Source organism: Manis javanica, chromosome 2 (genome assembly GCF_040802235.1).
Source record: "Manis javanica isolate MJ-LG chromosome 2, MJ_LKY, whole genome shotgun sequence".
In the NCBI taxonomy this organism is placed as follows: domain Eukaryota; kingdom Metazoa; phylum Chordata; class Mammalia; order Pholidota; family Manidae; genus Manis; species Manis javanica.
The window spans coordinates 32,505,191-32,520,371 of NC_133157.1; the positions used below are offsets into that span (position 1 = coordinate 32,505,191).

A 15,181-nucleotide genomic window follows, 5' to 3' on the forward strand; every position below is an offset into this window, starting at 1 on the left:
GAGCTGCACACATCAACATGCGAGAACCTCAATAACATCGTAAATGAAAAAGCATGCTTCAGAAGGCGCAGTACATTTTACTATTTACATGAAATGTATAAACATTTATTCATTTCATTATACTTCATTTATTTTGATATATTCTCTATACATATTCATTTCTCTATATTAGGATATATAGACAGTAAAGTGTGTATATATAGATACAGAGAGAGTAAAAATTTAAAGAAACTCATAGGAATGAGGATCACCAAACTCAGCTGGCAAGCACCCCCAGGGATGGGAGGAGAAGGGGATGTAGAAAGCGGGTATCAACCACATCGGTCATATTTTATTTTTCAAACTAGTGATGAGTACATGGGTGCTGATTCCATTTTTAAAAAAAAACTTGTCTGCAATATTTCATAATAAGTTTTAAAAAAAGTCAAGTGACTGATTTTACCTCTACTCGTAACCATTTTCCTTTGCAACAGAAGAGGCAGATTTTCCCACAGAAGGGTAATGAAACGAAGTACTTGGAGGTCATATGCTACAAAAGAGAAATGCATGACACTTTTATTACTTTTAGCAAAGGGCATATTGCTACACCATTGGAAAGCAAGGCTGTGGCACAGCCGGCCACTCACCCGCACGTAAGCGGTCTTCCTGTGAGGAATGGGCTGCAGCAGATGCAGGGCTTATAGAACTTTAAGCCTGTTTCTTATGCCTTTGCTGACGGCAGTCATCTACTCTCCTCCCCTGCCCACAGATCATAAATCAGTCCTGTCAAAATGTCTAAAAATGTTAGCATGGAGGTCAGTATGATTCATCCTGGCTCCAGCGCCATCAGTTAAACATGAAGAGCAAGGATGAATCTGACAAAAAGGAAAACAGCCTGGATAAAAGTGAGCAGGTTGGGCTACCTGTCCATAAGGCCTCTTCTTTTCATCTTTTAACATTTAACTTCAAAGATAAGATATTAATTCCAAACGTTACCGACACAAATATGGACATCAGTATCAGTGAAATGGCAACAAGTCATAGCTGTAGACTCTGCATCCTCCTCTTCCTGTAGTAGTTTGAAGCTGGGAGCTTGCTATGGTCCCTCTTGTTCAGGATGAATGTTTCTACTCTCCCGGGAAGCAATGTCTGCACTCAGGTCACCAGAGCACTGGGGACTAGCAAAGGCTCTTTTCATCACCACAGGTTATAAGCGTATGCATGCATGTGAGTCAGCCTCTCTGGGGGTGGTCTCAGATTTCTCCAAGATAGATTGTAAAGCAAACCTAAGTAATGATCTTGAGATATATCTAAGACATCTGTAACACAGAAAGAGGTAAGGATATAGATCTAATGCTTCAATTCTAGGCTGTAGCCTGAATTCAGATTTAACCTGATTTAGCAAATATGTTGGAATACATATTCTATGTAAGACACTAGACACTACAGCACCTAAATGAATTGAGTGCTTACCATTACCTGGTTAAGGTTCTGTCTCTGCACTCAAGAAACCTACATCCTAGTAAGGCAAACGAATACCCAAATAACTAAAATACTATTCTGCAAATGAGTGCCATAGGGCACTTGGTGTTCTTTGTAGGTTAGAGGGTTTCCTTCATGTAGTGAAGGTGTCAAGGTTGAAGCAGCATTATAACTATAATTTAGTCACTTAAAAATCAGAGCATATTCTGGATTATGACAATAATGTCTTAATGGAGGTAAGGAAATCACCTTAGTACCTTAAAACCTCTACAGATCCCGAGTCAGAAAAGAATACTAGAATCAAAGAGTAAGGAGCTTATTAATACATTTAAACTATAGAACCACATTAACTGAGATGGTAGGTTCCCAGAGACCATAAAGAGCTTGGGGAGTGATGCCTCAGAAGTTTTATTCTCCTAAATCCCAAGGTTTCATCTGCCCGAGGCAGAGGAGCCAGCTGGCTCTAGCAGAGTCACAGGCAGCTGCCCTGTAGGAGCATCAGCTGCACCTTGTCAATAACAAATCTACCTGTTGTGAGCACTTACTATGTGCCAGGCGCTGTGGTAAGCAGTCTTGTGACCAGTCCTTTTGACAATCCTATGGGTCCACACACAATTATTATCCTCATTTTACAATGTAGAAACCAATAGTTTGGTGTTTTGTTTTAAGTTCTGCAGTCTGGGCTCTCACCCACTATTCTAGAGATTCCACCTGAAACTATTCAAAAGTTACACACACTTATACAATTTAGTGACCACTCACTTGCAATTTTAGGACTAATTTTAGAGGTGGGTGGTACTCCACCTACCTTACAATGGAAATAGCCCTCTATCTTATGCAGCAGGTTGTTGAGCTTGTTCAGGCCCTTACAAGGCACCTGGCAGTAGAGTGTGCCGTCAGAGAAAATGTTAGTCACTTTGACATTTGTGTACATGGCATCAACCTGGAACAACAAAGGACAGACACATCAAGGATGAGAACAGAGCATAGCTCTTACCTACTTAAGGGGTATCTACCTAAATATCTCATTAAAAGCCCTTTTTAAAATTTAAGTTAAGTTGGAGGATAGAATGAAATTCATAACTTAAATGTGAAAAGCTAACTTGGATAACTCTCTTTTCAAAAGGTTCTGATATCACGTGTTAGGCACAAAGTGGACATTTTGCATACATTAACTCATTACTACATTCCATTTTTTTTTATCTGAAAGGCTAAGAATATCTTTAACTTTGTCTTATTTTTCCCCATTAACTTAGAAAAAGAATTACATAAACATTATTTTTGTAACAACAGCAGAAATCAAAATAAAAAACTCACAAAATCGATCCCAACCAGCCTACTTTGTAATCTGAGTTTTAGTAATTTTTAAAACTTGTAACATAGTAAAGGTTTAAGTTTAGCAAAATTTAGTCATATCACAATATAAAGATAGTTAGTTCATTACTGCTTTGTTAAAACAGATATTTTCCCAGTGTTGCTATGAAGTCTTTAACGTGATCACTTTTAACATCTCATCCTGTTCTTCAGAGTGACTGCTCTATTCTTTTCTTAAAGGTTTCCTTCTTTGGAAAGTGCATTTTAAAAGTGCTAAAGCTAATAACAAACATCTTTACTGATCTATTTTTCCCCCCTTTTGTATCACCCTCCCCTATTGTCTTTGCAAAACAATTTAATATAAAATGAATACATGCTCATTGTAGAAACTGGAAAATACAACAAAAATCCAATACTTAATATTTACCATTGTGTTTTGGCCTTTTTTCCCTCTTCTAGCCCCCACTTTTTTTTTCTCAATACATATGCAGTCTGTCTCTGTTGTTAGCCTAAAATTTATAGCATTCTTTTCTGATAACTTTCTTTCCTATGATCTGTATAACAGATGACAATAGTGGTCCTCCCAGTGGTACCTGAAGGTGAACCTCTAGTGACTTGTCACATATGGCCTTTAAGCAGGTAGCATTGATATTGATGTCATCTTCTCCTGAGGTATCATACAGGACAACAAATGGGATATCCGTTTTTTCAAGTATTTCCACTGCAAAGATCTTTCCACAAGTTAAAGACTCAACCACCTTTACTAAACCAGGATCATCACTTAGAACTTCTAACCCTGAAAAATATTGAATATTTTAATTTACTCTTAATTAGCAAACTCGTTTTCAGATAGATTCATTGTGTTTGTTTGGGCCACTTATTATAATTATGAATCTACTATGCAATTCTCACAAATTTTTCAGGGAAGCTTTGTTTTACAACCTTCTTTACATTACCCATCCTATGTTTCAGTTTTAAACTGTATAAGATGAATGACCTTTTGAATATTACACTAAGGCAGGCAGTCTTAAAACAAGAAGTTGATGATCAATCAGAATGTCTACTGTAGGAGAAATAGCCTTCACTTTATGTACAAACACATTTAAAACGAAAAGACTAATACATATAAGAAGCTACCGATTACGTCTACCAGTCATGTGTTTGTTATGTCCTTCCTATAAATACACCCTTGAGTTTTACGTTTTCTAATTAAATATACAAAATTATTTCTTATAAAATGTACATGCATTTACTGGAAACTTAGACAACCACTTTTTTTCCCTTTAAGTAAATCAAGATGACCCTGAGGATATCAAAGAACTTTCTGATTTATCAAAGAAAGATTAAATTGTGTTTACTATAACATGGGATTAGGTGAATTTTATTGTAATCTAATTACTCTTCAAATTCTTTAAAAACTGTAATTCCAAGTATCATGTATATGACAACACTAAGTTAACCTAATAAACTAATTAAAACTAGCTCCCATTTCCCCAGTGTTTCTATACTATTTTTATATTTTTTCCCTTTAAGTCCATAAACAAAAGCCTTGATGACCTCTGAGCTACTTTTCTCTTGCTCTCCAGACATGTAACTTCACAGCTTTTATCAAATCTTTCTTGTCAGCATGAAATCTTGTTTGTGCTCTTGGTATGTTCTTCTCAAAACTAACTCCTACTGGTTTATAAAAGGCTTTTAAAATTACTTGAGATTCATCCAACAGATTCATTTAACAAAGACAAACTCAACTCCTCTGACATAAAGACTCATCCTTGCTCGGAAGGAGGTATTTCTTTACTGGCCTAATTTTCATGAAAGAATTCTGATCATTTTCTGCATTTGGCTCAGGCTCTCCGGGCATGGTGCACACATATTTCAATGTCTTCCCTCATGATTAACGTGGCCACTGTATCCTCCATACTTTCAGGTTATCCCTACAATGTCATTTGCACACACGTGCATTTCTTTATGCTTCCCCAAGGAGGAAAGAGAATAGATTCATCAAATGTGCCAAAGGCTGCATGTGATTTGTAGCTAAACTCACACTTGGGCACATGAAGGTGTGTTAGTTGGTGAGCAGCACCCACAGAGTCCACCTCAGGGCAAAAGAAGCTGAGAATCACTTTACAACAGGTCAAACATGATTCAAACTGATCAAATCCCAGGATACAGGGCCTCTAGCAGTTACTACTAGGGCAGTTAGAACAAAAAAGATGCCAGAAAATATTTTTATAATAAAATAAATCATGTATGTTATATATAACATAACAAAAACATTATATTTTCATAATGATCACATTGTATAAAGACCACATTAGACATGAGTTTATTTATACTTTTCAATAAATAACACACTGTAAGACCATGCAATACTTAATACATTTAATACTTAACCAACCATAAGTACAATGGTAATAATGTACCAAACTGGAGAGAGCTTTAAAGGAGGTTCCTCTTACCTGCAAGCTTACACTTTGTAGCTTGAAATGAGAGTGAACAGAATTTTGGGTTCAATTTGTATGCTTTGCTCTTTTCAATATATTCAGTAAAACCATAGTCAACATAGCACACCTAATATAATAAAAACAAAAACAATGACATTGAGGTTCAAATAAAATTCTTTATCCTCGCTTCTTAAAAAAACAACTGATACATTTAATTGGCTCCTTCTTATTCCGTAATCAGCAAGTTAAGTAGGACCACACTGCTGGAAAGTACTAGGCGAGGTGCCCCTGACTAAGCCTGAAGAGAAAGGCTGGGGCCAGGACCAGGGAAACCAGGGCTTCTGACTTCCAGGCCCCTCTGCTGCCCCTTGGCCAAAGGGAAGAACCAGGTAAGACCACTGAAATCTGATACCTTGTAGTTGCCAGCTTAGCAGCACACCCATCTGGTTCTGCCAGCCCTGACTGGCCTCATTATAATATAAGAGGTGCCTAATTCACCTTGTTCTCTATTGATTTACACACTTCCACTCAAGATAAACCTCCTTAGGGAGCAGTATTTGTTTCTCGAGAGGCATCACTCTGGGGGTATTTATCAGATTCTAAAACCTCCAGGCAGCATTTCTGACAACCTGCTCTCAGCCATTTACTTCCAGAGACTGAGATTCTTTCTTTGGATGACAATACTACACTGTAAAAAATAGGTACTCCTTTTTTTTTTTTTCAGGAGTGCAAAGCAGGATTAGGCCTTCATCAAGCTCAGCAAAAGGCCCCAAGTCTGCTGGACAGAGCTCTGTGTTTGCAGAAACCTGCATGGCTTTTCCTCACCATTAGCACAGATCATTAAGAGCCTGGATATTATTTTTAGAGATTTAATAAAACCTGTTGAAAAGGACTATATAAATGAAATCTTATTATTTTAGAAAAATAGAATCTAGACACATTAAGGTGTGATCTAGAATGATAACTAAAAATCTGAAGGGAAGTGTTGAAAGTCTAGTCTGCTTCTCTGGTTAAAGTAGATGACTGTTATTAAAACAAAACAAAACAAAACAACAAAAACCAGGGCAAAGGCGTGGCTGAGAGACAGCAAGGAACAGAGGCAGGTCCTTTTACTTTCTACAGGAAATAAAGTCCACAGGCCAGATTCTTACTACCTGGATTATGGTATTAAACATACAAAACAAAAATTCTCCCCAGCAGAGAATCTCAGGGAAAAATAAGAGTTGGAGAGGAAACCACTAACGCCTTTCCCTGACCACCTGAAACTGGGTCCCTCGGGTGTGTATATCCCATACTGGAGAATATTATCTCTTAGCATCCATATCTTGACTCAGTGCTGCCTTAGGTTCAGAACTCTGATAGAGTCCCCATATCAGAAGCCAGTCATTTCAGTGTATGGGTCCATTTCTCCAGTCTCAATTTAGCACCTGCTGTTTCTTCCCACAGGCCTCAGGATTCAGGCAAGTTTTGTTTCCTAAATAGTTATCACCACCTACAACTTGGTTCATGGAGATAACATGGTCTGACAATAGGACATAATATGTGAAATTATGATTCCTGGGATATTCAGAATGTATTCCTAGCATTAACAGACTAAAGAATATGCTGCTCCAAAATCTGCAAAGGCTTTCTGTAATGTTTGGAGCTTGTTTCTTATCATTTACTTTCTTTTCAAATCAGATATACCATGAATTTGTATGGTAGCTGCAGTCTGTAAAACACTTGTCCATGGATTGCCAGTCTGACTCTCACCACACCCTGTCCTATGTCCTCTGCTCTGTGAGATCTGAGTAGAGTTTCTGTGCCTTATACCCTGCAATCAGCACAAGCAGGCTCACAGTCCAGGCATCAGGCTCCAGTGCATTCTTGGTTCTCTGGCACCACCCAATGGTCATATCTCACAGCACCACCAGAGTGATAACCAGCAGACCCCTGGGATGTGGATCTGGATCAGGCAAAACTGGCACCATCCTTTGGAGGGGGAGTTACTGCATGCTCCCATTTCCTATACTCACCAAGGACCTAACAAGCGGAGAGCAGAGAGGGAACCGGTATTCACTGTCAGGCATGGGTCAGTTCAAGAGAAAAAAGACTAGCTAAGTAGCTAGGGTTTCTCCAAATAAAAGGAGAAATTCATCTCTGCTTCACGGGGATGTGGGGAACAAGATCAGGCCAGAACTGCTATAACTACCACTGCCTTAAGAGCTTACTGCTGTACTTACACCAAAATACTTTTATTCCTAACACCAGCCCATGGCAATCAGAGTAGTGGCGCTGCTGGCTGCTACCTCCTTTGTGAGACCCTTTCTTGTTCTGGCTTCCATGGCACTGCCTTCTTGGTTTTCTTTCTTCCCTAGCCATTCTTAACACTTCTGTTAAAGGCTGACATCTCTGTGGTTCTCCTTCCCATAGGAAGTTCCAGTGAAGATAGGGTCTGTTGACTGGAGTGTTTTCACAGAGATGATGTCCCCAGGGAAGGGCATTCCAGATACATATAAAGGAGAACTAAGGGGTATCCTTGGGCACCAAGCTCTCAGACTCAAATGATTTAGTCCAATGCCTCCACTTTGTAGGCCCAGGGGATGGAGAGGTTTGATCAAGGGCACACAGCCCTTAAGGGGCAATGGGGGCGAATGCCCAAGTGCTAATTGCACTGTGCTCCTCACTGCTCCAGGTCTCTACTTGATCCTTAGCTTCTTCCAGATTTTTTTCAAACTTAATCCAAGTATAATTTACACTGAATAAAAATTCTCTTTTAAAGTGATGGATTTTTACAGAGTATATACCCATACAATCACCATGTCCACTACTCCAAAAAGTTTCCTTTTGCCCTTTTCCAGTTAAGCCCCTACTACCTCCCGTCCTAGGTTACCACGGATCTGATTTCAGACACTACAGATGAATTTTACCTGTCCTTAGATATCAACTTATTTGGAAGCAGACAGTATAACTCTTCTGTGTGTCTCTTTCACTTGTGCAGCCTGTGAATTTTATCCATGTGATTGTGTTTTCAGTAGTTCCTTCTTTTGTTGAATTACATGGATAACCTACAATTTGTTTATGCATTCACCTGTTGGTGAACATTTAGGTTATTTCCAGTTTGGGACTATTAATAAAGCTGCTACAACCATATGAGCACAAGCCTTTTGTGGACCTGTGTTTTCATTTCTCTTGTGTAAATACTTAGGGGTCATATGGCAAGTATTAGGAGTTGCCAATTTTCTGGGGTTTTTTGAAACTTCCTGTTTTCAGATTTTTAAAGTCAAGTCAAATTGCTTAAAGGTTATGTCTCTGTAGATTTGGTTAAGGAATTTCCAAATTTATCTGTGGAGCAAAGGGTGGCTAAGGGTTTAGGGTAAGCTTACTTCTAGAGAGAGGGTCAGGGCCTCTTCTACTAAAAAAACAAGGTAAGAAACAGCAAGCATCCCTTTCTGACCACCTTCCATTGCGGTTGGGGGTGGCAGTCTCAGGGGAGAGTGCCTGATGGTCTTACCTTGGTTCAGGGATTAGTTATTTGTACTCTGACACAAAAGGGATTCTTTGTCAGGGACTGACACTGGCATGAGGAATAGGTTTTATATTATAGAACAGAGGCTGCAGAAATAGAAATGTTTGCTCTGCTTGCAAAGCCTGGACAATCCTAGTTGTACCTTGAGCGGGCAGAGTTCTAATCCTCAGTCTCTGCACTGAGGGAAAGAGGTGGCACTGGGGCAGGGGATGACCACTAGGAATATGGCCAAGCCTGAAAGCCCTGACACCTGCTGATGGAGGGACTGGCAAAAGAGCCCTCTGACCTTTCAAAGAGGACCAAGAGGACGGCTCTTGGCAGATAACCTAAGTCCTAGTCACGGTTCTCCCCAGCAGGCTGCAGAGGAGGGGAGAGGAAGGCTGTCATGTCCCAACTATACTGCTTCCTTTACTGCAAAGACCTGAGCTTGATAAGAAGCCCACAGAGCTCTGATCAGCATTAGTTGCAGGTCCCCTGGAAATGGGGATAAAGGTCTTTTCCTGATTGCATGCAGGGTTATGGATACTCCCATGGAGAAGAATTTTTTTTTTAACCAAAACTTGGAGACATTATGACTCTCGCTGATTTAAAAGCTACAGGGACAATCTTTTACAGATATTAACTTTCCAACTTCTGAAGCAAATGAAATACAGTTAGAAAGAACACAGTATTAGCAGGAACATTGGCATTTTAAAAATAGTGCGTTCACTAAAGAAGAGCTAATATCCATCTTTTAAGTATTCCAAATGTAGAAGAGGAGGGAATACTTCCAAACTCATTCTATAAGGACAGCATCACTCTAATACCAAAACCAGACAAAGATACCACACACACATACACACAAAAATATTACAGACCAATATCCCTGACAAACGTAGATGCAAAAATTCTCAACAAAATATCAGCAAATTGAATCCAAAAATACATCAAAAAGATCATCCATCGTGACCAAGTGGGATTGATTCCACAGATGCAAAGATGATACAATATTTGTAAATCAATCAGTGTCATACACCACATTAAAAAAAGGATAAAAGCCAGATGATCATCTTAATAGATGCTGAAAAAGCATTTGACAAAATTCAACATCCATTCATGATAAAAGCTCTCAACAAAATGGGCATAGAGTGTATATACCTTAACATAATAAAGGCCATATATGCCAAACCTGTAGTCAACAGCATACTTCAGCAAAAAGCTGAAAACTTTTCCTCCAAGATGGGGAACAAGACAGGGATGCCCACTCTCCCTGCTTTTATTCAATACAGTACTGGAGGTCCTAGCTATTGCAATCAGACAACACAAAGAAATAAAAGGCACCCAAATTGGTAAGGAAGAAATTAAACTGCCTCTATTTGTACAGGACATGGGTATTGTACATAGAAAACCCTAAAGAATCCCCCAAAAAACTACTAGAATAACTGAATACTGCTAAGTTGCAGGATATAAAATTAATACAAAGAAATCTGTTACATTCCTATATACTAACAATGAACTAGCAGAAAGAGAAATCAGGAAAACAATGCTATTTACAATTGCATGAAAAAGAATAAAATATCTAGGAATAAACCTAACCCAGGAGGTGAAAGACCTATAGCTTGAAGACCTATACCCTGAAAACTAAAAGACACTCATGAGAGAAATTAAAGAAGATACCAATAAATGGAAATCTAACCTGTGCTCATGGATAGGAAGAATTAATATTGTCAAAATGGCCATCCTGCCTAAAGCAATCGACAGATTAAAAGCAATTCTATCAAAACACCAACAGCATTCTTCAACAAACTAGAACAAATAGTTCTAAAATTCATATGGAACCACAAAATATTCCAAATAGCCAAAGCAATCCTGAGGAGGAGGAACAAAGGTGGGGGGATTACACTTCCCACCTTCAAGCTCTACTACAAAGCCACGGTAATCAAGACAATTTGGTATTGGCACAAGAACAGACCCATACACCAATGGAACAGAATAGGGAGCACAGATATAAACTCAACCATATATGGTCAATTAATATATGATAAAGAAGCCATGGACATACAATGGGGAAATAACAGCCTCTTCAACAACTGGTGTTGGCAAAACTGAACAGTTAACATCTAAGAGAATGAAATTGGATCACTGTCTAACCCCATACACAAAAGTAAACTCAAAATGGATCAAAGACCTGAATGTAAGTCATGAAACCATAAAACTCTTAGAAGAAAACATAGGCAAAAATCTCATGAATATTTGGACACTTAGATTGCTTCCATATCTTGGCTATTGCAAATGGTGTGGCAATAAACAGGGGTGCATTTATCTTTTCCAATCAAGGATTTTGTTTTCTTTGGGTAAATTCCTAGAAGTGGAATTACTGGGTCAAATGGTATTTCTATTTTTAGTTTTTTGAGGAAGCTCCACATTGCTTTCAACAGGGGTTGCACCACTTTGCAGTCCTACCAACAGTGCAGGAGGAGTCCCCTTTCTCCTCATCCTACAAGAATTCTTATGGCTTTCCTTCTTCTGGGTTGCTTCATTTGTGTTCTCTTCCTTTTACTAATTAAGGTATGTGGGCAAAGACTATTCTGCTGCCCAGGAGTTAATGGAGATGAGATGAAGGAGTATTACAGTAAGAACCCTAAGGTCACAGCAGTCCAGACTGTGCATGTGGGGCAGCTGCTGGCTGTCAGTGCGGAGGAGGACAAGTGACCAACTTTTTCCTGGACAAATCTCCTTAGGCAAGAGAAACAAAATAAAAAATGAATAAGTGGGACGACATCAAAATAAAAAGCCTCTGTACAACAAATGACACCATCAGCAGAACAAAAAAGGCATCCTACAGTATGGGAGAATATATTCTTAGACAACTCATCTGATGAGGGGTTAACATCCAAAATATATAAAGAACTCACAAGCCTCAACACCCAAAAAACAAATAACCCTATCAAAAAATGGGCAAGGACCTGAACAGACTCTTCTCCAAAGAAGAAATACAAACGGCCAACAGGTACATGAAAGATGCTCCACATCACTAATCATCAGGGAAATGCAAATTAAAACGACAGTGGGATATCACCTCACACACACATTGGTCAGAATGGCCATCATCCAAAAGACGAGAAACAACAAATGCTGGCGAGGATGCAGAGAAAGGGAAATCCTCCTACACTGTTGGTAGGACATCCATCTATTGGTAAGTGTCCATCAATAGATGAATGGATAAAGAAGATGTGGCACATATACACAATGGAATATTATCCAGCCATAAAAAGAAAAGAAATCCTGCTATTTGCAACAACATGGATGGATCTAGAGGGTATTATGTTCAGTGAAATAACCCAAAGACAAATACCATAAGATTTCACTTATTTGTGGAATATAAAAACAAAACAGCAGTAGACTCATAGACACTAAGAAGTGACTTGTGCTTACCAAGGGGGAGGGGTGTGGGGGAGGTGGTGGAGGGGAGGGGAATGCGGATAAAGGGGCACAGTTACTTGCAATCACAATACAAGTTGATCATGGGGACTGTTGAACCACTGTGATGTACATATGAAATTAACATAAAACTGTATAATAATGATACTTTAATAAAAAAAATAATGTATTTGCCTTCATAAAGCTGTGACAAAGTAAGAAGTGCTTGCCTTTATTCTGTTCTCTTCTGTTGAGATGATCTGTGCTCGTAACCACGCGTCCTCCTCAGCACTGACAGCCAGCAGCTGCCCCACATGCACAGTCTGGACTGCTGTGACCTTAGGGTTCTTACTGTAATACTCCTTCATCTCATCTTCCATTAACTCCTGGGCAGCAGAATAGTCTTTGCCCACATACCTTAATTAGTAAAAGGAAGAGAACACAAATGAAGCAACCCAGAAGGACGATTCATTAATGTTATTGTTTTTTTCTACTGTCATCCTTGGTTCCAGTCTCAGACTTGTCTACAGCAACAGGGAGCAGAACGTGCATTTAGTAAACATTTCTCTCTTGATGAAGGAAAATGTAATATTGTGGAGGTCGTATAAAACAAGACCAAGGTCCAACATACCACACACAGAGCAAATGCTCAGCAACAATGCAGAGAACTAGAGGATGTAACAGTACAGGAGGTCTTCTGGGACAGTACAGGAGGTCTTCTGGGAGGACGAGGCTGAGAAAAGACTCAAGGGAAGGGAAGAGAAGAAGATACGCCAGGAAATGGAGACACCAGTGGAAGCCAGTAAGCAGGGGCTGACTTAGGATTTTGACTAATGCTGCTGGAGATCTTTGTAGGTTACTGAGAAGAGAATCTAGTTAGTTTGCTCTAACTAAGGCTGGGTCTGACCAAGCTGCAAGTTCTGAAAGCCAGTTTTAACAGAGAAAAATTTCAATGGAGAAAAATAAAGCCTTAAACACACTAAACCCAAACAGGTGACAACCCATCCTTCCAACTTAATGAACAAATGTGAACAAATTACAAGAAACTGTTGAGTTCTGATAACCTTAAAAGAGATGATATGCCAAGTTAAATGTCTATTAAATAGTGTGCTTTCTGAGAAGTATTTTTTTTTCAGGATATGCCCCCATCCCCTTCAACAATTTTCTGCTGACAACCTCAGTCACCTTATCCCAGTTTATGTTATCAGGACATATCATTTTCCTTTCTGCCACATAAAGGCTGTTGTTTTCTTACCCATTAGTCCTCAGAGACAATTCCATCAAAGGTCCCTTTCCAGTTTGCAAAACCTGGCAAATATAGTTAGGCTCAGGAGCTGTCTCAGCAACAAGATAGAGGCTGTATACCAGAATCACCCATATAGGAAGATGGGGGATGACCCACAAGAACAAAGTTGTCTTTGTATTGTTCTAGCTTTTACCCAGGTCCCACATGATCCTATATAGCTTTGAGAAACTATTCCTTTAGGAATGTTTGCATGTCTTTTTGGTAACCATCAGCAGGACAGAAGGCACCATACTTAACCTATTTGCTACTAGAGAAGAAAAAGCTTTAAAAAGTCCTACACAAAATGAAAAGAAAGCCTCTTTGAGGCAATGGCTATTTTAAAACCAAATACTACATGCATATTATTTACTCCAGAAATAGCTGAAGAAGCTGTCATGCTCTTATCATTTAAGCTTATTGAGCTTTCCTGTTAAGCACTGAGGTACTGCCTGGAATGCAGCTGCACTCTTGACTCTGAAGCCTCCCAGGAGGTCTGTAACTCTGCCCAAGTGCCCATTCCCTGCAGTCTCATGGGTCCTCCTTTTGGTGCTCCCACAGCCCTGGGAGCTCAGTTGGTTGGGACCTTGGCTGCAGCCCATGATTTGGTAGTCCGCCTAGCACACCTTGCTGCCGGGGAGGAGGAAGTTGGTGAGAAACAGCCTGTATCTGGAGGCAGCTTCTGCTCTCTGCAGCAACCAGCAGAGAAGGATGGCAACCGGCCTGAGTGGGGTGAGAGGATGACCTTCCAGTTGGGATGATAGTGGCCAGTGGCAAGAATGAGGTCATACATTGTCCCCAAATTACTGGAGCAAGTAGTCAAAGAATGATTTGTAGGCCAATTTAAGTATGCCATAAATAGAAAATTTTACAAAGTTAATTTTTGAGGGGGGAGATGAGGGATTCCCATAGTTGACGTGAGGGGTCTGCCACAGCAACTCCCCAGACCCTTTATGAGTACAGTCCTGGTTTCCAGAGCCTCCTGCCTGCCTGGGTGAAGATGTGGCTACAGAATAAGGCTCAGCCTAGCTGAGATCTGCTGAGTCTTTGGGGCAATGAGGGGATGCCAACGACTTAGGGTTATCCTAAATTCAGACATTACCCATCATGCCTGCTGCTTGCCGGCCACTCTGTTGAATATGTAGAATGCTGACTCCAGGATTCAAATTTAAATGGAAAAACGGATCTAATTAATCAGAGGGCCCTGGACCTAATCATCTTGGCTTAGACTGGAACCTCCTTATCCTGGAACTGATTCAGATTCCTGCCAAACTTTGATAGGAACATCAGAAATCACATGACTGATCCAGCTCAGGGCTAGATCAATGCCATTTTCAGTGAAAATGGCACCAACTACTGTTAATAGTTACCAAAGTATCCTGCCAAGGAGGCAGATTTAGATTTCTTTATGTCAAATGGTGAAAGTTAGCAATGTGCTTCTCAGCACCCTTCCTTTATCTCAATTTATTAGTGAACTGTAGTAGGACCCCTAGCCCTCAGCAACCTATTTATATCTTCAGGCCATACCACATCTTAAAATAAAAGCTGTATACATTTACTTTTATTACTGTATTAAACAAGATCTCTCTAAAGCTTCTATATGTTACTCTAGTTTGAGTCTCATAAGATACTTGAGTCTCACTTCATTATCCACTCAGACTTAGTTTGTTCAAATGGAAGAGCTTTAAATTTTTGGTCTGTTCTTTCATTGAATGACTTGATTTTCTGTGGCCCTTCATTAGGCCTTCCCAGCTCAGCTGTGATTCTCTGGAG

The 15,181-nt window shown here is 39.7% G+C and overlaps 1 protein-coding gene across 1 annotated transcript in view; it reads right to left on the reverse strand.

The window, feature by feature from the left end:
* The window catches only part of TDRD7 (tudor domain containing 7), an 89,593-nt gene that overhangs the window by 16,371 nt on the left and 58,041 nt on the right, over positions 1-15,181 (reverse strand). Inside the window, exons 8-12 of the mRNA XM_037004250.2 lie at positions 12,357-12,543; positions 5,235-5,346; positions 3,369-3,571; positions 2,270-2,404; positions 443-529 (exon numbers count right to left, since the gene is read on the reverse strand). Coding sequence (XP_036860145.1) covers positions 443-529; positions 2,270-2,404; positions 3,369-3,571; positions 5,235-5,346; positions 12,357-12,543 — 724 coding nt within the window. The remainder of the gene's footprint in view (positions 1-442; positions 530-2,269; positions 2,405-3,368; positions 3,572-5,234; positions 5,347-12,356; positions 12,544-15,181) is intronic.